The 23209-nt window shown below is 39.3% G+C and overlaps 1 protein-coding gene across 2 annotated transcripts; it reads left to right on the top strand.

Annotated features, from left to right (window-relative positions):
* The first annotated feature begins 1112 nt into the window (after nt 1–1112).
* zbtb44 (zinc finger and BTB domain containing 44) lies at nt 1113–18746 on the top strand. 2 transcript variants are annotated; one of them, XM_059330948.1, is made up of 6 exons: nt 1113–1385; nt 3461–4562; nt 5741–5825; nt 6352–6503; nt 9239–9539; nt 13706–18746. In XM_059330948.1, exons 2-6 carry the CDS (start codon nt 3497–3499, stop codon nt 14103–14105), a joined length of 2004 nt encoding a protein of 667 aa, XP_059186931.1. In that variant the 5' UTR covers nt 1113–1385; nt 3461–3496; the 3' UTR covers nt 14106–18746. The 2 variants fall into 2 exon arrangements, with proteins under 2 accessions (XP_059186931.1, XP_059186932.1); XM_059330949.1 differs by having other exon boundaries at nt 9239–9322; nt 13706–13867.
* The last annotated feature ends 4463 nt before the right edge of the window (nt 18747–23209 follow it).

Here is a 23209-nt window from a genome sequence, read left to right as displayed (position 1 = left end):
CACAATACTTCAAAATGACGAATAAATTCCAAACAAATGTTCAGTTTTCCATGTTTTCCAGAGCACTCTTTTTATCCATTTGGGCCACTAAAACCCACCAGTGAAAGTCAGACTAATTGAAATTCTTGTAGGTGGGACGGCAGCTTTTAAAAGCAGGGCGGGGTAGATTTCATTGCTGGTTTTACAAACCGAAACCCCTTAAGATGTTCAGTAAAATCCTCCCACATTGGAATAACGTCTCTGCTCAGACCTCTGAAATAAAGACAGCCATATGTAAACTACTCAGCAGCAGTGGTTAGGAAAGAACCGCCATTTAACAGGCGACAAGAGTGAATTACTTAATGTTAATCTTATTCAATTCACAGCTGACTGAGCTTAGTAGTAGATGTGAAATCCATGATGGGTTAAAAGTACCAATTGGCCCATAGTGTCAAATAGAGAATTTGGTTTGCTTTGGATTACTGGCCTTCTAATATATTTATAAAATATAACATATCAGGGATTTAAATCTATTTCCAATTCTGTCCCTGGTGTTATCTCAAACTATCAAGTTTAATCAAGATAAGACATTCGATGTCTGACATTTGAAAAAAAAAAGGCATAAATTAGGAATAAAACGGACACATATCTATTTCCATTTCTGTCCCTGGTGTTGTCACAGTCTATTAAGTTTTATCAAGATAACACTTCTGATGCCCGCATTTAATTTAAAAAAAAGAGAGAGAGAGAAATGTGAAGAAAATAAATATAAGACAAGAAATATTACTGTATTTATACAGCAAATGGTAGATGGAAAATGGTATATACAGTAATTTAAAAAAAATGAATAAAGGCTTTGTGGCAATATGAACACATTGGATATTCTACAGTACCAAATAATTAAAAGTGTAAATTGTATTTTCCAAATTCAGAATACATTGAAATATAATGTAAAAATACATCTATAAGCAACTGATTAACAAGTCTACAGAAGGCCTTGTAAATAAATATAAACAGTGAGAATTTGTGAGCAGTGTGTGAGTTGTTGGTCATGTTGCTAAATGTGAGACTTCCTGTCTCTTACTGTACAGTACCGTGAGAGATGCGCGTTGCATTGTGGGGATACAAATACAGCGCAGAAAGGACAGCGGGGAGCACAAAGGAATGAAAACAGCACCTCGAAAACTTTTAACTTCAACCTGTTGTGATGTGAATTCATGTGAGCGTTAATTCTACTGTGAGTTTTGGCGGCTGGCAGGCTGACAACTGCCTGAGAAGCACAGGGAATGTGAGTGATCGGAGTGAAGCGGCAGGGCGCACCGCTGTCTCCGACCATCGCTGCTTTTTGTCAGCTGAGCTGTTTGCATCCCGAGGCCCAGACGGTATCACGGGCCTTAGCCCAGAAGGTAATTGTCGCTTCGTACAGTTGGTCGGATAACTGTAACCCCGCTGTGTATACTTTAATACGGCTACCGTGTTGTCTAAGTGTCGATAAGGGCGGAGGAACCAACTAATACTACTGTGTTGTGTTGGCTAGCGCTAGCTTCGTAGCTAACGTTAGTTAGCTAATGTGCAACGGCTGCGTCGACGTTGCCAGGGTTATCTACGGTCAAACCGGATATGATGCTAGCTCGCCTTCAAAATAAATGGAGTAAACTCATCAAGATGAGACTTAATTTATCCCGCAGTGGGGAAATATTAAAATAGACATTACATACATACATTATTTTAATAAAGTACTTACATTGCTTCTGTTTTGTAGTATGGACAATAAATACAAAATATATAAGATGTAGATATAGACAGAATAGTAAAAAAACAATGGGGTGACATATGGGCAGTGCTACATTATCATGCTGGTGATAAACAGTGACTAAATTACTTTTTGTGCTTGCGTTAAAACAATTTCTCATTTATAGTAATTATTTTCTCTTTGGGTGTATTGGGAATTATAAATATGGCTTGTTAAATGTACACGAATAGAAAGAGATGTAACACTATTAGGGCCCTGTGGGAACTTTTCTTTTATTCTGACAGTTAGAATCGGATATACTTTTCATCTCCTGGCTGACTTGACTGTGGCAGCTAGTGTTTGCCAAACTGTGATTGTTGTTGGAAACATGTTTATTCAGCATCTTTTTCACGAGACACTTGGCCACCATGCCTTGCGTCCAAACTGCCTTGCTTTTGTGTGCACTCTGACCATCAGCGCCTGGCAATTTCTTTCAGCCCCACGCTTTTGTTCACTTGCTTACGTGATGTAAACAGGAAAAGTAGCAGATTTAAGGTTACGCCTCCTTTGCCCTATCGCCATCATGAATATGTTTGTGGTGATTTGGAATAGTTTGTAACTGTTGTAGTAGTAGTAGTAGTAGTAACGTAATCATTGATAAATCAGTTGATCTGTATGTGTATATATGGTATTTATAACTAATAACAAGTGACCTAGTGTTATCTTCAAATAGCTTTTTTGTCTCACCAAGCAAAACAAAACGCAAAAGATTAAAGCATAGAATATTTTTACAGATCCTCTCTTAAAGGAATAATTTTATTTGTATGTATAAATATTTTTTAACAATCAGGTAGTGTTTTATTTGTATGCATCATTGCTTTCTCAAGTGCATGTACTCTACATTACTTTTTGTCTCAACAAAGTTAGTGCTGATCATGTAGCTAAATTATTCTCCTAGATGAGACATTTTAGCCTTTCAAAAACCCTATGGTGGAATTTAAGCACTTTTCTCTTCACCCTGTTTGCTGGTACAGGCTAGACACTCTCCTGTTGCACCTCCGCAGCCCAGGTCTATAATTCACTTTGCCTTTACTGGGCCAACATAGCCCAAGAGTATTTTCCTGTGGTCTGTGTGTGTGTAAAGGGAAGTGCGCTCTCCCTGTGAGAGCCCCTTCACTTGTGCTTTTGTTTGATGGAAAATCTCATGCCTCAGAGAATCCACATGTCTCACAGACAGCTGCTGAGCATCCTGTAGTGCACTGGCCTCCACATGGGTCTGGCTCGCATCGCTGCGCATCTGCTTTGATTGTTGTTACATAACTTGGCGTTTTGTCCTCCATGCTCCCTACCCTGCACTCACCCCCCTTACCTTGCCTTCCCCTCGGAGAGGACCTTAGTATTTTTCTCTACCTACACCCACTGCCTTCCACATTGCACTTGCCTCTTTGATCCTGTCTTTGACATGGGACTGGTGTTTTGCAGAGTGTTATTGGACATTTTTTGTTTTTGTGCTTATTAATTTCTAATGGATTGGTTCAGGGAGAGTAACATCCACTGTAACATCTGTAATTTCACACCCGATTTCTTAACTACTAGGCTGGATTTTGTTTAGTTAGGGTTAGTTTTTTTAATCACCATTAATCTATTTGTTTTCCTTTAAGAAATTAATCTTTGACTTCTGAGATACACTTCATAAGTTATTGCTTTTCCAAACTAAAGTGTGTTTTTTTTTCTCCCATCTCTCCTCAGGACATATTTCCTGCACAGTCATAAACTTGCTCCAACATGGGGGTCAAAACCTTCACACACAGTTCGACCTCCCACAGCCAGGAGATGCTGGAGAAGCTCAACGCTTTACGCAACGAGGGACACTTATGTGATGTCACTATTCGGGTTCAGGACAAGCTCTTTCTGGCCCACAAAGTGGTCCTGGCTTGCTGCAGTGAATTCTTCCGCTCTAAACTGGTGGGCCGGCCAGAGGAGGAGGATAAGTTTGTGTTGGACCTTCATCATGTGACCGTTAGTGGCTTCGCTCCTCTGTTGGAATATGCATACACATCTACCCTATCCATTAGCACGGAGAATATCATTGACGTTCTGGCAGCTGCAAGTTACATGCAGATGTTTGCTGTTGCTAGCACATGTTCAGAGTTCATGAAGTCTAGTATTCTGTGGGGCCCTGGTAACAACAGCAACAATAACAACATTGCGGCAGATAAACCGCACGAATCAGCACCAGAGAGCGCCTCATCAAACTGTGCCCTGACGCCATTGGACGGCAGCGTGTCACCTGTTTCATCTGATTGCAGCGTGATGGAGAGAAATGTTCCTATATGCCGAGAATCGCGAAGGAAGCGCAAAAGTTTTGTAACAATGGCATCGCCAGAGAGTCCCCTCAAATGCACTACACAGATGGTCACCACGTCCCCTCAGATCCCCAACCCATCCCCATCATTCTCAGACAGCACAGCCCAGCCTGTGGAGTCCTCCCTGGCCTTCCCATGGACGTTCCCGTTCGGTATCGACCGGAGGTTCCACTCAGACAAATCAAAGCTCCCGGAGAGCCCTCGTTGTTTAGAGCAGGGCACCCCAGGGACTTCAGAGGTGGTAGTCGCCCGGCGGCTCAGTGACTTCCTAACATGTGAGAGCTCCAAGGTGGTGGCGTCGCCAGTGCCGGCAGAAGAGGAAGATGTGAGGGTGAAGGTGGAGCGTCTCAGTGATGAGGAGGTCCAGGAGGCGTCCTCGCAGCCAGTCAGTGCCTCTCAGAGCTCGCTGAGTGACCAGCAGACAGTACCAGGCAGTGAACAGGTCCAGGAGGAGCTTCTCATCAGTCCACAGTCCTCCTCTATAGGTGAGGCTATTTTCCTTACCTCAGAGATCCACAGCATTTAGAAGTGAATGATAAACCATAGCAGCATTAGCAAGACACAGCCGGTCTGACGGTTTGATTTTCCCACATGTTGAAGCAGTGTGCATGCAGCTGTACTACAGCTTTTTAAATTCCCAAAAAGTTGTAGTGATGCATATAATGGAAAATGAAATAGAATGCATCAAATTCAGAATTCAGTGTATATTCACAAAAACAAAAGTCAAAAAGTCGAATCAGTTTGTACATAAAATATACTGTCTTTATACAGTTTTCAATTGAATTTATGTCACAAATTATTGCATTCTGTTTTCTATTTATTTTTATATAGTTTTTGTTTTAGGCAACGTTCCAACTTTTTAGAATTGGGGTTGTAAGAGCAGTACTTTGGATTTGTGTGTTTTTTTACCCCTTCCAAAAACCAATCTACATGCAAGTTGAGCTTTAACCTCAGTCATTTAGCACGCAACCATGTATGCAGCCATCAAGCATATATTTCATAATCTTAAGACTAAAACCTGGTCGGAAAATCAGTCAGAGGCATTTTCACCAAGCTTGTGGAGTTTTGGCGTTAGCAGCTGTCAACTAAAAAATGAGAAACCTGCTTTTGGTTAAGCCTTTGTAAAGTTAAGGACTCATTGTGAGATAAATAACTGAAAATTTAGATGGTATATCTGCCACTGTTATTGCAAGCTGTATCATCATGAAAGACCGTAAAGGTACAGTTACATTTCCTATCAGCAAGGGAGTGTTTCAGTATCTATCATTGCTATAAAAGAGGCTGCATCATGACCCAGTTAACACTGTATCACTTTGTAAAACATGCAGTCAAACCTGCCTCACACAGCCCTAACAGCTGCCTACCCACCGACAAGGGTTTCATTTGTGTTGGTCTCAGTGGAAAGTTTTATTGTCCAGTGGCCCAACTGCTGTTTGAAAAGCCTTTCTGCCCTGCCATAAATGAAAATAAAATGGAAACATTCGCAATATTTTCCTAAACTGTTAAATAGCACACTGAATTGGAATCTAGCATCATCAATTCTTAAATATGGGATTAGCCGTCAAAGACCTTCAGTCTTACTCCATCCAACATGCGCTAGACTTCATTCTGTAGTCAGATTTTCAGGTGGCATATGAGTAACATTTCTTCCGCTTCTCTCCAGGGTCAATGGATGAGGGAGTGTCTGAGGGCTTGCCGTCAATGCAGAGCACCTCTAACACAGGAGGACATGCTGAAGATGACGAAAGGTATCATGATTTGTTACAACTTGCAGCAAGGCAAGTCATAAGTAGTAAAGAACATATAGACAGAGTCCTCATCACTGGATGTCTGAGCCACACCTGTGTAGACCATAAATTTAAATGTCATGTTGAAATGTCAAATACATGATGCACTATAAAATAAAGAACACTGACTTCAAATTGTAAAAGCTTCAGGCCACAAACGAGTGATGAATTTTATGTAGAAGTGAACGTGGCATCTTACTGGAAATTAACGTCAAACAATTTGACACCTCACCATCATCTCTAACAACTCAGTTAAACAGATGTTTTAAAACATCCTGCAACATTTTTTTTTTCATACCAGTCGCTTAACATAGCACATAGGGGACCGTTTCTAAACTCTATTTTATGCATACAATGAGACTAGCAGAGTTACATTATTGACCTCAGAGTAGGTGTTTTTAAGCTTATATGTGCTCTCACTTGCATTGAAAAATGAAGTTGTCTGTGTATGAATATCACTTTGATGTTTCCCCTCTTTGTGTTTCAGGTTAGAAGGCATTCAATATCCGTACCACCTCTATATCAGCCCCTCAGCCAGGCCCGGCACAAATGGCCCTGACAGGCCCTTCCAATGTCCAACCTGCGGCGTCAGATTCACACGCATTCAAAATCTGAAGCAGCATATGCTCATACACTCCGGTACGTCAAATCAGGACAATGAAAACTTTAGATTGGGAAACTTTGGAATGTAGCATAATGTTTTTTAGTTTAAGTTGGGAACACTATCGGTAACAAGCAGAGCCTAAACAAGTATTAATTAACTACCACTCACCCCTTCCCAGGACATTTTCACATTTTATTGTATTACAATCAAGCAGCAACAACTTTGCTTGAAAACTGAAGCCAATTCAGAAGTGTCTTAAATGGGCATTCTTTGTAATGGCCAGCAGGTGGCGATTTCACTGGTTCCAAAAAAATGACCCTAGTTGCCACTTCAGTTATATCAGTAAAACTTTTCCTTATGAGTTTGAGGCACTAGTTTTAAGTCTTCTCCAATACAATATGGCGTTCATTTTGTACATAATATTCCCATACAGAGTTAAATAGACAATAAAGCAAGATATGCTTTCCAGTGTGGGTACCTTGTGATAGACAAGTTGCTACCATGGTGTTGACCAGTTCGTTTGTGTTTTTGTCTTAGAGCTTTGATCCTTTCATAGTGGTTCATAAGTCATGAAAGTTAATAGTAACGTTTTGGTTGACTAAATAATTCTTGCTTAGCATTCGGTTGTACTGAAAACACTTTAAGAAGTTGGCTGTTCATTTTTGCGCACTGCTAACCAAGCAAGCCAGTGCTAGTTAATAACTTAGTTTTAAACCCTCATCCATATATGGTCACTTCTGGCTCCAAGACGTCTATAGCCAAAATGCTCAACTTGAGGTTTCAAAACAGTAGTCGAAAAACGAGTGGGGGGCTTCCTGGTGTATACATCCACTTCTTTTATACTGTCTATGATTAATACACGTACTTTTCACAGTTGTTGTAATTACTTTTTTTGACACTGATCAACAGAAACAGAACCAAATATCAAAATAAGTTTTATCCATTTGGCCAGTGTAGGACAGCTATTAGTTAATATAAGTTCTGAAAAACAACTAGCTACCTGTGACACTGACTCAGTAGTTTTTTGCTAGGTTTTGCTATTTTATTGCTATTTGAACTGGCAGTTCAAATAGCAAAAAGTCTAAATTGATTCCAGAGATTATTTTTCACTATTTTTTTATTGTCACAACCCGGTGCTGACATTACCCACAATGCAACTTGATGCCATTATTCAAATTGGAGATTCAGGTGGATTATGCTAGTAGCAGCTAATACACTTTGATCTGTGGGGTTCTCCTTTTTAAGGTTCTTCATAAGCGTTTGTATCTAAATTAAGTTGCTCCCAATTGTATGCCGCTTTGGATAAAAGCATCTGCTAAATGAGGCTTGTAGAATATACACGTTCAAGTTTCTTTTCATGTTAATTGGTGTAAAAAAAAATGATATCCACTGTGAGCCAATAAAGGAAAATGAAACAAACTCCAAGGAGGTAAAAAAACAGTTACAAGCTGTGTATCATACATTTTAGGACATTTAGAGGAAAGTTTGAAAAGCATTCTCTTTATAAGATATATTAGATGTTCCATCTTATTTTTAGGTCATGCAGAAAGTGTACAAATTACCATTCTGGCACTCTTTGCTTATATTACAACACTGTTGGCTTTACTCTTGCATTTAAAATGTTTAGTTACATCAGACGTTAATGAGATTGCGTAACAGGTTTGGTAGCCGAGCAATTCTCCTAGAAGGGTACAAAATCAAAACCTCTACTTCTCTACCAAGTAGTGTCAATTGACCATTACAGGAAAAAATGATCCTGAGACACTTGGACGTCTGATTGAACACATGAAAATTAAATGAGTTAAATGTGCGTATACATCAGGAGGCACATCCCCCTTTTCTTTCTTTGGGATGTCTTAAGACTCGACTGGAGTCTTTCTGTGGAAAAAGTAACTTATTTCTTGTGATTTAGTAAAAGACAAATTCAAGTCTTGGCAGTTTGAAGTGCACATTAAACCAAAGCAAAAACCAAGAAGTCTACGTAACTCTGAGCAAACTTTTCAGGATGGTGTAGGAGTAATTGGATCAAAATGCTATGGTTCCCAGTAAATGTGGGGGTTTGATCGTTCTGCTATGCATTGTGGAATTTTTCATAGACTTGGCTGCTAAACTCCGTAATCAGACAAGAAAGGACAGAGAGAAAGGCAAGATGAATTGGTAGATAGATTATTTAACTACAGCACAACAAATGTGAGCAAAGTGTGTGTGTTTGGGAATATGTGTTTTTAAATGGATCTTTCATTTAAATGGTTGAGATATTACTACCGATGGAGCATGTTAAAGTCGTACATATCATTCATGAGAGGAGAGAAAGGGGACTCGTTTGAATCTATGTTGCTAGGTAGTTTGTGGAAGAAACACATTGTTGGAGCTAAGATTTAAAGATTGATATACAAAGAGCTAAAAACTCAAATTTTACCAGATCTATTTAGCAAGAGGACATTCTACATGTTTTACTCCTTGGTCTAAGTCTACGTTGAGAAGCGTTGCAATTATCAGTAGTCATGGAAATCTAAATAAAAGGATAAATGAAAGTGTGTTGCTGTACTTTCCTACAACTTGTATACAGCTTAGTGATGAATGAATGAGGCTTTTTGTTCTCGGCGTTCTGGGAAACAGTGATTTGGAAATAAGTTAAGGCTGACTTTGTGGTAAAATGTAGAGTCATTAACCCCCCTCATTATCTCACCTTGTCCGCACACAGATACTAACATGAGTGATGCTAATGAACAGATCAGCTGAACTTTGTTTTTTCTCCCCCACCCCCCAGGCATTAAGCCTTTCCAGTGTGACCGCTGTGGGAAAAAGTTCACACGGGCCTACTCCCTAAAGATGCATCGGCTGAAGCACGAAGGTAAACGATGTTTCCGGTGCCAGATTTGTAGCGCCACATTCACGTCCTTCGGTGAATATAAGCACCACATGAGGGTCTCCCGACACATAATCCGCAAGCCGCGGATTTACGAGTGCAAAACGTGCGGGGCCATGTTCACCAACTCTGGCAATTTAATTGTACACCTGAGGAGTCTGAACCATGAGGCATCCGAACTAGCAAACTACTTCCAGAGCAGGTGAGGAGTCTGGGGGCGCTGACCCCCATCATTTACTCAGATCTCACCTGGATCAGAAAATTACTGCAGTTTAGATTCTAATACCTTAGGTTCATTTGATCCTTTTTCCTTTTATGACTTTGGTTGTGTGGAATTGTTTTGGAGATGATTGTAATTTATTTGAATGCTCAGATCAAGTGTACCTGAAGTATTTGACTGTATTTATTTAAGGAGTTTTAATTTAAGCTATTTAAAGGAATAGTTTGACATTTTGCAAGATATGCTTATTCTTTTGGCAAGAGTTGGATGAGAAGATTGATACCACTCTCATATCTATTCTATAAATATATGTAGCAAGCAGCCACTAAGCTTAGCTTAGCATTAAGCCTGGAAACCGGGAAATGGCTAGCCTGACTTTGTCCAAAGCAACATTATACCATAGAATGTATATAGATATGGAGGGCCTGAAACGTTTCTATAAGTGAAGCCTAAACATGGCGATCGCCCTCTGGTGGCTGGCTGCTGTTTAGCGATCATATCATTAAATTGCATTCATCGTAAGAATCTATATGTGATAGTAAAGGTTTTAAAAGTCTAGACATTTTTGGTTTAGGTTCATTGAAAGTGCTTAAATGTTACTCTTAAAAGTCTGTACAAATCCTGAAGGTGCTGACAGGTGGATTTTGTTTCCTTTGGACAGAGTCAGGCTAGCTGTTTCCCCGTTTACAGTCTTAATGCTAAGCTAAGCTAACTGTCGGCTGCCTGTAGCTTCATAATTAATCTACCTAATCTAACTCTGGTAAAGAAAGTACATTTCCCAAAATGACAAAATATACCTTTATTATGAAAACCAATGGTATATACCTCCAGTCTGTTTGGCTCTCTTTACGGAAAAAAATCCATGAGATGTGAGGATGAAGGGGGTTATCAAGTAGATGTAAAGTGAGTTTTCTGAATACATTGAACAACTGTCAATTTTAGAGCCCAACTGAACTGTGTCCTAAAGCGCCTCAGATAATTTCAGTGTTGTTTAAATCACTCATGTAATAGTCCTACTCTTTGGTCCTGGGAGAAACACTTGCACCTTTTAAAATCAGTGCTCAAACATTGGACCTTACTATAGCTGCAGAACACAAATTAAAATCTTTTTGTTGTCTATATTAATGGATTTTTCTTCAACAAATAGTGTGTTGTTTGTTTTTATTAGCAGCTCAGCCCGCAAAGCCTCATGAATGTCAGTAACACAGTGTCTTTTATAAAGTGGAAGAGTGTTTTTATTTTCCAGACTTTTCCACTTCTTAATCAACTCAAGCCCTCACAGGTCGGAAGGACTCAAACGGGCCATTGACTTCTCAAAAGTTTTATTGTAGAAGGTCTACGCTTGAGATCATAACAGTGTGGAAAATTCTCTGGCAATCCAGTCAGACTCTTAACTCCCATCCTCAGTCTTCACATAAAAAGATATGTTAACTACGCTGTATTCTCTTTCTAAGTTGCTGATTTGCTGAAGAGTTTGCCAGATTCAGCTGTCCTCTGTGCTTCGAAGGACTTGCCCTTAACTATTTTTTCTCGATACAGAGCTCTAATACCCACTGTACTTGATATTTGTCGTACTCTACTCTGAAAAATCTTGTTTACAACCATGGTAACACGGTGCACTTGCACATTATTAAGGGGCATCTGTCATAGGAAATAAATGTAATTGTTTAGGGTAGATGAGTATCATTAGGCGTTGTGCTTGTGTAAAACAAAGCTGTGGTTGATGAGAGAGTGCAGACAGAGCAGATTGAAATATCACTTTCCTTAGGTAATTCTGTTGTTTGACAAATTAATCAGTACCCATAGGTATGCATTAATTGTCAAGAATGTGTGTGTTGGAAAGAGCATACATGCACATTTAAATAGCCATCGGCCTGTTTTGGTTTACCCTAAATTATGGAAGCTCACTTTGTTAGCAGCGATTTGCATGGCATGGCAAGTAGCCAGGTGCAGTCAGGTTGCCGGTATGGGTGGGGGTGCATGGTGTACTCAGGTTCTCAGTCAGGTCCACCCACTCATCTAAATATGACCACTTATGGCTCCAATAAACCAAGATGGTGACATTCAAAATCACGTCATGCTGGCTGTGTCCACTTCTTTTATCTTCTTTAACTCTTAACAGTAGACAGAATAATAACTTAAAGCAGCTTCACCATGTTGTTCTGACTCTGCAAAATATTAGCTGATCTCTCCTGGAGCGTTCATAGTGAAGGAGTAGGTCAGGAATGTATTTCGGGCCAAAGCCATTAAATAATTTATACACAACCAGCACTAACTTTAAAGTCAGTTCTTTAACTGACTGATAGCCAGTGCAGAGGCTTCAGAATTGGTGTGATGTGCTATATCAGCTTTCTTAGTCTGTAGCCCTTCTGTCTTCCTTGGAGAGACCTGAGAAAAAAACACTGCAGTTGTCCAACATTCTTGAGATGACGGCATGAATATGTTTTTCTAGATCCGGTTTAGACATGTATCCATGAAGCCTGGCTACATTGTAAGGTCATAATAGGATTACTTTATTATTCATTTGATAGGAGTGTCAAGATAATACTTTGAGCCCTTCTTCTTGAGCATCTTTTAAAAGTAGAAAAGTCTGGCTCATTATATTAGATTGATTTGTCATTGCACAGAAATACAACGAAATTCAATGCACTCACGTACTGGACTCATTAAAAAAAAGAGCATAATAAATAGTAAATAACAAGATACATTCTCATCATCTCATCTCAATAAATAGTTAATAGAAAAGATACATTCTCATCATCTCAGCACTTAGTATATTCATGTCATGACATTCATTCACTTTACCATCAACTCAGTGCCATTGTGTGCATTAAAACCGTAGTGTAAATATATAAAGTGCAGAGCATTGCATTAGGTGTGGATGTCCCTGATTAGTGCTGTCGGACCAGTTGGTTTGTTTTCAGGTCTGAGTTGAGTATGGTGATAGCTATGGGATAGAAACTGTTCATGAATCTTGTGGTGCCTATTCTGATGGACCTGTAACGTTTCCCTGGGGTCAGCAGTTCAAACGTTTATTTGGCCAAAGCACTGATGCATCATTGGAGCAAAGTCAGATGGTGAAATGTCACATCAAGCCGTGTAGCATCCTCATTACTATGATCAATTATGCTATTGTTTCATATGATTCTGCCTAAAAGGAACATGTAAAGGTTAAAAAGTAGAGGTCCAAGGATGGAGCCTTAAAGAACTCCACATGTCATGCTAGAACGCTGAGATGTGTAGCTGCCAATGGAAACAAAGCATTCCCTGTCTGGTAGATGGGACTTGAACCAATCTAGGACTGTGCCAGACAAGCCAACCCAGTTTTCTTTGAGTCTGTCAAGCAGTATTGCATGATCAGCTGTGTAGAACACAGCAATGAGATCAAGAAACACTAGAATTGACAGTAAGGGGGGCAACATTTTCATGCATGACTTGAAAGCATTACTGGTTTGTCTGATGCTTTGGATTTTATTCCTAAAGACAAAATAAACTTGTTGCATTTAGCAGTGGAAAGAAGTTTGTAGGCAGTTGGTGCAGGGCTTGTCAGCCTGTCAACAGTGGAAAATAATTTTTTGCATTGTTTGTCTTTGTTGATGATGTTTGAGAAAAAGGACTGTCTAGCACATCTCAATTCCAGATATAGAGATGCAGATGTGATGGTGGCCATTCATAGACCAAAATACATTGCAGCACATTACAATTTTTTTCTTGTGGTTGTTGTGGCAATATCGGAAATCACTTACTGCTAAAAGAGTAGATGAGACTACATGGGGGGAAAAGGGAAAACAATACTCATTCATGAAAAAAAACCCTCAAATGACTGTTAGTGCAACTAGAGCAGCAACTAATGATTATTTTCATCATCGAGTAATCTATTCTCGATTTTGTCTGTAAAATCTTGAGAAATGCTCAACAATAATTCTTTAAGACCAAGTTTACGCCTTTAAAACTTCTTGTTTTGACTGATTCATAGTCCTAAACTTAAAGATTTTCAGTAGCTTCTTTGCTTGTTCATGACTTCATACATTAGTACATTCTCCGGATGAAGGGCAGGCAGCTACAACATGTACAGTTTAAATAGGAAAATGTGGGAAGGTAGCAAATGAAAGGACATTGAATTCCTCTCATTGTCTTCGTCTCTGCAGTGATTTCCTCGTGCCCGACTACCTGAGCCAGGTACAAGAGGAGGAGGAGGCGCTGGGAGTCCAGTATGAGCTAGAGGAGTCCGAACATCACCCTGTGTACCCGGGCAGCACCTCCACCACCACTGCAGCCTCGTCCTCCTCCTCAGTCCAGATGCCCGTCATCTCCCAGGTCTCCTCCTCCACCCAGAATTGCGAGAACTCCTCCGGCTTCCTTTCACCCGAGCCCCTCGACCCCCTGGAAGCCCCAGCCTCCCTCAAGATGGACGCCGACGAGACGGCCGCCATGACAGAGGAGACCAAGACGGACAACAGTGTAGGAGGCAGTTCCCCAGAGGTGTTTGAAGAAGACCCGCAGCAGCATGCCCAGGCCAAGGAGCTGGCTTCTATTACCATAGAGTGATTCAAGCCTTCTACTTGCCCACCATGTCTTATTTTGCAGTCATGTCATATGGGAATATCTGTTAAAAGCCTCGGCAGCTAAAAGGGATAACTTGGACCTGTGCAGATGTTGAAACGTCATCACGTGAAGCCGTCAAGACGCCATGATTGAAGTTTTCTGAAGACTTCAGTTGCCTTGATGAAGTTTTTCCAACTTGCAACACAGATGCACTTATTTGAGGTTGATGTTGCACTCCAATCCTAACCCAACAAAGTAAATTATCATTTTTCTTTGTTTATGATATGATTTCCCCCCCAAACCTGACTAGAGCAATTTCATTGTTGGTGACATGAGATTTCGATAGGTCCTAAAATCTGAGTTCAGGCCGCCACCAAACCTGAGTTTCAAAGTAGTATTTTCAGTGAAAGAACAGTATTTTCTAAGAGTCATTTTTAAGAAAGGGTGTTTTTCCCATATGACGTGAATGCAGCACTAGCTAAAGTCATTTCTGTCTTAGCCAATTTGAGGTCTGTTAAATCTAAGCCTTGCCCTACTTTTGGAAAGTGCCTGAGAGTTCCGATTTTAACAAAGCAACGTGTAGAGAAGAAGAGGTCTTGACTTTGCCAACAGTGACAAATCAAGTCTTTGCAAACTGAGCTAAATGAAAAAAATAACATTGTATTTTATTTGTAGTGATAATGCTAGTTTGTATGGGCAGAGACTGTGTTATTCCTTCAGTGCCGTCGCTATAGGCAAACTGTTAAATGTCAATATTATCTATATTGCAATAGCTTGTACTGTAGTTTTACTATTTGAATGCTGTGTATGTTGGGTGTTGTGAAGTATGATATGTCAGGTGTGTGTATGTGCATTTCTTTTTATCTATATGAACACAGTACATTTCATTTTTAAATGTTGAAAACTTGAAATTATATTGACAGAGTATTCCCTTAAGACATTTGTATAATTTTTCTGATCTATTACAAGTTATTTTTTTATTTTTAATGAACACTTGTTAAATCAAACCATGCATCTCCAAAAAAAGAACTACATGCTAGTAGTTGACTAAAACTTGGATCAGCACTGATGCATCTTTTGTTTCATAATCCAGCCAAATAAATGACAAAAAAAGATTTAAATGTATGTAAGACACGCATTTCAAATTTGGAGTTACAAGGTATTCTCACAGCATTGTTGTTTCCCAAATGAGCTCCCCAGATCTGGAAATGTAGCAGCTTCATCCCAGTTGAACTTAGGCCTGCTTTTCAAATGGCATTTTTGTTTTTATGTTTTAAAGTCAGTTTGTGTTTTTTAAAAACTTATATATCTCACACGGTTTTTAGTTTTTGGTCAATTTACCAACAGGTACACTGCTGATATTCAAGGATATTGCATGACTGTTGAGTGATTTTTCACTTAGGTACAACATGATTGTCTTTTTTAAAGTTTTATCCGTGTGTGACTTTGTGTGATATACCAAGAATATTCGAAGTGTAGATTAACCACCAGCGTTCTGTTTCTTTTCTTTACCTAAGTTGTCGCAAAAGGGGGAAAAACTACATTGTGAGGAATTCCCTGCCTAAATTAAAAACAAAAAGATTACGGCTGCAGCCAGGAAAGCAGGAAGTGATGCAAACACACAAAGATTGCTATCTGTGATGGCTAGTGTATCGTCAGAACGGATCACCAGGAGGTTGGGTTGTATGTGATAATATTGCTTTAAAAGCAATAGGAGCATGCTGATGAGTGAATGAAAATACTGTGAGTTGAATCATTTTAAATGATTAATATATTGTGTTAGGCAAGAGCTTATCCTTCACCTTAAACTGATAGCACAGTTTGGCAGTTGATTTTACTAACATCATTAACTCTTTTAATGTTGATTTTGGGTCAAACTTCCAACTCCTGTTCCCTGTGTTGTGCCAACATGGTTTTAATTGTCTTCATTGACATTGTTGTGCCTGTATTTTTAGAAGATAATGACACACATGGTAATACTCCATGAGTTGAATGCTACTGACTGTAACTGGGTGTGTTTTTTTTATTGCTTATTTTCTGTCGCCCCCTGAACGTACAGCACAGATTCCGAAAAAAGTTGGAACACTATCTGAAAACGGTGTGTGATCGTTTGCTGATTGTTTTTTAACATGTACTCAATTGAAAACTGTACAAAGACAATATATTTAATGTTCAAACTGGTAACCTTTTAATGAATTTTAAGCCAGCAACAAAAATGCCCTTGTCCCAACATGGGACAGGTGCATGTTTACTACTTACTCAGTAAGCATTTATGAACTGAACACAATTGGTGTCACAGTTCTGTGACTTTTCAGAATGGATGGTGCCTCCACAGATGCACAAGTTACACGTTTTAGCACAGAGGACACAATATCCCTAATTTCCAAAATAATTTGACGTGTATGCGTTGGACCACAGCACATTTACGTCAACTTTTGTCAGTCCATGTCAGATGAGCTTTGGCCCAGAGAAGTTGGCGACATTTCTAAATGTTGTTGATATATGGAATGGAACAGTCTTAACTGTCCTTTATGCAGTCATGTCAGTTTAATTCAGTCATGTCAGTTTAATTCAGTGCTGTCTTAGGGATCAAAGGTTACATACTGTACATCCAACCCTAAACTTGGTGGTGAACCTCGGCCCATTCTTGCTTGTGAACAACTGAGCCTTTTGAGGATGCTCTTTCATACCCAATCATGATGCTACCACCTGTAACAGATTAACCTGTTTGTGGAATGTCCCAACAGGTGTTTTTTGAGCGTTTAACTGTCCCAACTTTTTTTTTAAATGTGTTGCTGGCATCAAATATGCTGGCATCAAATACTCCATCAAGCTGATGGGAGAGTCCATTTACTATATTGTCTTTGTACAGTTTTCAATTGAATGTATGTCAATAGGAATTGGTAAATTATCCCATGCTACTTTATTTACATAGCGTCCCAACGTTTTGGAATCGGGGCAATGGTACAAACGGCTGACATTAAGAATTATCACAGCAGGATGTAAACCTCATATACAGGGTTGATTGTAAATGTAAGGATGAATATTGCTGTGATGAGGGAATCAATATGACCCCGTCCTGATCATTGAAATTCACTGAGAGCTGTCTTAATAAGAGCTTGCGTCACCCTGCGCCATCCTATCAGTCACTTTTTCAAAGTTGTGCCATTTGCCCTTTTTACCTGGGTACAAATCATGCTTTTTCCTACAGGACCAAATGTTCTCTATCTCATTGGGGATTTGCCATGGCAATCAGTAATTGCACATAATAAAAGAGAGATAATCATTCTAAGTGGTCCATGCTATTTAGCAAAGGGGTCCTGCTGTTTTGCCCCTTAAAACACTGTATGATGTTGTGCATTTAAGAGGCTAGCCTTAGTAAATGGACCTAATAACTCTAGTTGCACAATATCACAATTTAAAAAGAAATGTTTTCTATCCTCCATTTGTATGTCATGCTTTTCATCTGTTGTGTTCGATGTCTGTTCTCAAACAACTTTTATATAATGAAATGCTGCTGTTTGTTGAAACGCAAAAGTGCCCAAAATATTTTTGTGAACCAATAGTGTGCAATAAATGGACAGGTGTTGTTTTAAAAGATTTCATTTTGTCTTTGGAATGGTGAATTATATATATATATATATATAAATATATATAAAAAAAGAATGTATAATTTTGTTTTACTCAAATGTGACTGAAGGTGAATCAAATAGGCAAGGACCCCATTTGATCTGTGAAACAAGGAACAAAGCTTTGACATCAAACGACTGGTTCTATTCAGCTCCTTTCTGTTTGTTTGAAAGTTGCATGTTCATATCGTTCTGTGAAGTGGAGAGCATGTCTTCAGTTGCCGATGTGTTCTGTCAAGGCCTTATTTGTCGTTGACTCTTCATCCAGCGTAGCTTTGATCTGTTGTTCAGCATGCCCTCTTCTTTTCTGTACGTTCTCCCTTTTATGTGCAATGTTTTAAAATATCTTGATTATATACAGGACATGCCTTCTCAATGTACACTTGATGTTGTATACGTTTTCCAGTCCTTATGGTTTATTTAAGTAGGAAAATATAAGAAAAAAAAACATGGTAGCTCTTCATAATGGCATATATATTTTTGGTGACTTTTGTATTATGGTTGCTGTTTCATGGCATCTTTGGGTATTCTTGTTAAATGTGAATAGAACAGCTTAGTTTGGGAGTATGGGGGGCCTTGGTAGTCTTCACTTTGTGACTGTCTGCAATGTGTGTATATATATAAATATACAGTATATACACTCATACTATGTTGCATATTCTTTATACCGTAGGCTACTTGATTACAACCTGCTTTGAGACAGATGTTGTATTTTGTGTCTTTGATACTGTATTTAAAGTGTAGTTTGGAGAAACTGTACAAAAACATCCCAGATAGTAATGCAACCTGCACATTGTATAGGGAGAACTGACGTTTGTGGTGTTGAGTGTTTTAACTGGATCATATTCCACAGTTGGCTGTTAAAAACTGACAAGACCACTCTGTATTTTAGAGTTTATGGTTGTTCTGAATCTTTGCTAGTGTTCTGGCTTTGCAGTCCTGTTATTAAAAAGAGTTGTTTTTGTAAAAGTATAAAATGTAAATAAAAAAAACCTATGTCAGAAAGAGTCTACAACTGGTCTGAAGTTGTTTTTCTTGGCACTAATGTAATCTTAGTTTACTTTAAAGTTAATTTGATCACACATTGTTTTTTGGTGATGCACGACTTTAGGAATACATCACAAAAAAGGCTAAGTTTTTCAACTGTCCATCAGTCTAAGTAAGTAAGTACTTTATTTGAAACAAGCTGCTGGGCACCTTTTACCCTCACTAAAAGGACTTTCTGTTTACACTTTTTCTGTGGTGCTGCTACTGAGAGCCAGATTTGCCTTTTGGCAGTTTTATCCAAGTAATCCCAAGTATCCAGTAATTGAATTGAACTTCTTAAAACTCCATTTTGACATGGAGACCATCCTCAAGACAGGCCCTTATCATGTTGGCTCTTTCTTTGCATTAATTGCTCAAATTTTCAATAAACATACAAAAACCAGCTGGCACAGTAAGCCTGGAGCTTACAGGGCCCCGAGAGGAGAATTCTGGGGCCATGAGCTAAATTCTCAGTCCGACATATTGATTAACAGTAGTGACTCAGGCTGTCTAAGGGACAGGGGCGAAAAAATAAAGGGAATCAGCCACATGTGGTGGGACATCACTGTGCAAAAAGCTTGCATATAGCATATAGGGCAGCCTGTATGCCATTGCATCATGTTTCCTCAAGTTTAGTCACAAAAAAGCTTTCTCCCGTTAAGGGCATTTATTAGTGCATTGCATCTCATTTTATTCACTGGAAAGGTACCCTAAAATGCACTTTTCTCCACTGAAGGGCCTTCGACAAGGCACATTATCATGTTTTCTCCACTGAAGGGCCCTCTACAGGGTACTTGATCATGTTTTCTCCACTGAAGAGCCCATTACAGGGCACTTTATCATGTTTTCCCCACTAAAGGGCCATTTAAAAACTAATAAAAGAACCTTAAAATCAATCCTGAAACACACGGGGAGCTAATGCAGTGAAATTAAAACCGGTGTAATGTGCTCTCGTCCTCTGGTCCTCGTCAGCACGCGTGCGGCTGAGTTTTGTAATAATTGTAAGTTGTGAAGACCAGAGAGCAGGGCATTACAATAGTCTAAACGACAAGAGATAAAAGCATGCATCAGCACCTCCGTGTTGGCCTGAGAGAAACAATTCAGGGCAATTTATCATGTCTTCTCCACTGAAAGGCCTAATACAGGGAACTTTATCATGTTTTCTCCACTTAAGGGCATATTACAGGGCAATTTATCACATTTTCTCCACTGGAAGGCCTAATACAGGGCACTTTAACATGTTTTCTCCACTGAAGGGGCACCTTAGAGGGCTTGTTGCCCCTCCATAGTCCACCAGTGTAGTTAAGTGTACAAAAAGATAAGTGTGGGAATCTTCCAAACTAAGTCTTTTTCAAATTAAAGTGATTGTAAGGTCAGCATCTATTACAATCCCTAGAATCCTTAAATGTCATCACATTTTTGCTGGAGCTGGAATCAACGGAGCTCTCACACATGTTCTGGAGATGTGTATTGGCTCCAGTAGAGTTAAAGTGGTCAAAACACCATTGTTATGCTTATGAGCGTTGAATGTTTTAAAGTTCTGCACGTCATGCAGGCAGCAGCCCAACATGAAGTCACTTGGAGTACAGAGTGTAGAAAGAGGTCACATCTTGATTGGTCCTCATCATTTTTCTCATCTTGGGAGTGTTTGTCATCTTGGAAGACCCACACTAATGTTTTGGCTCAAAGATGGTTGTCTTCCTTTTTAAGCCCCCAACACGTGGTGAGCCGTCTGGACTGCTCTCATGCTAAGTTGAGTGAAGACTTGTGGTAAAGGCCCAGGTCAACTGATACATGATAATGTATGACACCAGTTTTATGAATGAACAAAGCTGGAGATATGATTATATGATTATAACTTTTACTGTAGCTGAATCGTTCTAGAATATCCTTAATTGCCATATTTGCAGGGGCTTTAATATATTTGTTGCTATCCTTTGTTGTGTTACAAACTGTATGATGTGCATTTAAAAGGCTAGCCTTAGTAAATGGACCTAATAACTCCTTTTGCACAATATCAACAATTGTAAAAAATGTTTTCTATTCTCCATTTGTATGTCATGCTTTTCATATTATTATATTATATTTGAAAATTATTAGAAGACAGATTGCCAATGAGTTTTTCTTCACTGTAGCTCTGTCCTTCTTTCACAGACAGGCATGAGACAGGGAAGTGTGTTCTCACTATATGTGATCCCATTTATGCTAGATACACACACACACACACACACACACGCGCGCACACACACACACACACACACACACACACACACACGCACACACACACACACACACACACGCACACACACACACACACACACACACCGTGTATCATAACCTTCGAAGAGACTTGAACAGCTGTTGGCCTGTCCATGTCATAGGTAACTGGCCTTTAGATGAATGAAAATGTGAATTATGACTTAGATTGGGGCTTATTCTGACTGGGATCCTGCTAGAGCTATGTCAGTCTGAGTCCAGCGCTGCATAACTTTACCTGTAACCTAATAATAGGCCTGTATTGAGACCAGACTTTTTCTACGGTGTGTGTTTTCTCTGGGCTTCCAATTTATGAACCAGAGAGAGAGACCTTTACAATCTGTTGTGTTCAATGTTTGTATTCAAACAACTTTGGACATTTGAGCTTAGATTCTTTCATTAAATAAACTGTTACAAACTTCCACATTCAAATTGTTCATAATGTTGTCCCCAATAGCCCTACAAGGAGTCCTGCTACCAGATCAGCCTTTATTTCTGGAGCTGGAGTTTGTAATTTTCCACATTCATGTGCTGTCCACCAGTGGACACTTTGAGCAGTCTCCTGTGCATCTCTGAAACACTGGTGTGCAGAACCATGGCTCCTATCAATCGTTATAACATGACAATACCTGTAAAATACCTTTGCACAATAAAGCACAACAACCTCAGCGGTCAACTCCACCTAAAAATGCCATTATGTTGGAAAACACCGCTGACTCTCTAGGAAAATAAAAGCATTGACAGCTACAAATATTTTTACCGCTAATCATGTGCTGTCACAGTGAACAGCCTTTGAGCCATTCATCTGTTTCTTCTTCATCTGAATTGTTGTTGATGAAATCGGAGTTCTGTCTTTGTCTGATTTGATGACCACTGCTGCCAGAGCTAACTGCTGTGTTTTTCTTTCATTATAACAAAAACAAACCACAGTTATTGTCTCCATAAACATAGAAGGCACTGTGTGGCTGAGGATTATCCTCACTAAGACATATGCATAGCATTTAGATTTATATTTAGAACAGAAAATGCTGTCAAGAACTGGCAGCATTGATGTGATAAATATTTATACACCAGTGGTAAAACGTGGAAAATAAATTTTACATAATTATGTCTGGATATTGTTACTTAAAACTGTGATTGAGTTTCCCTACAGTTCCAAAATGCAATTCACCTCTACACCACTGTTGTAAATATGAGCATCTGTACACAAGAATTTATTAGGATTACATTACTGGATCACAAACACAGTCAAACATCAAGCAAGTGCACAAGACATAGCATGCCAGCTAATATTACTTACTGGTCCAACAGCAAGAATATCAGCTCAGCTGTCTTGTCATTCAGCCTTCTTCTTTTCTTGTTTATCTTTCTCCGTGAACCTTACCCTGATGTCCGCAGAGGCATCAGGGTAAAGGCAGTTTTTTTTTGTCTGTTGACAAAGCAATATGGCGTAAAAAGCCACTAAGGCAGCTGTTGGGTTGGCAGTAAGGGAGGTGAATGGGATCAACAAATCCAAGACTTTAAAACTGGAGACCGGTGTTGTTGCGACTTTTGTCCCATTGTAGTGTCTTTCTTGTGTGTTTACCCTAACCCTATCCTACTTGCCTAACCTTAACCAAGTGGTCTTGATGCCTTACCTTAACTTAATTTTTTTTGGATTGTTTTAGAGCGATCATCTCATATTGAGTCACAATGAAAACAGGTTGCAGCGGTTCAGAAATGTTCATATTCAACATATTTTCAAATATGTAGAGATTCAATGTATCATATAATTGCCAACATCATTGCATGTCTGACTGCCATGTAGGAGGTCAAGGTTTCCCCACATGTGATAAATCTATTTTTACACCTGCATACACCTGTCCAATCTTTCCAATAAGAAAATCAACAAGGCTGAGCAGCAGTTGCATATCCAGTACTATAACACGTGCATGGATCCAGCTTGTCCTCTGTCTGAAGGTTGAGAGGAACTTCTCATTGCCTTTGGATGGTTTGAGCAAAATTCTTTATTAGTATTAATTGGTCTTGAATTGATCACAGATTAAGTTTCGACATTCCTCCTTCAGTGGAAAAGGAACAAATCTGAAAATTTATCGACGTTGCTTCAACAGTCTCCTGCAGTAACTTACAGACCTGTCCATCAGTACTAATATTATAACAAAATATTGCTTTTTAAAACAACATTTATCTCAAGAA

This window comes from Centropristis striata, chromosome 4 (assembly GCF_030273125.1).
Source record: "Centropristis striata isolate RG_2023a ecotype Rhode Island chromosome 4, C.striata_1.0, whole genome shotgun sequence".
NCBI lineage: Eukaryota > Metazoa > Chordata > Actinopteri > Perciformes > Serranidae > Centropristis > Centropristis striata.
The sequence above is the reverse complement of the archived record's forward strand: the minus strand, read 5'-3'. Positions and strand labels throughout refer to the sequence as shown.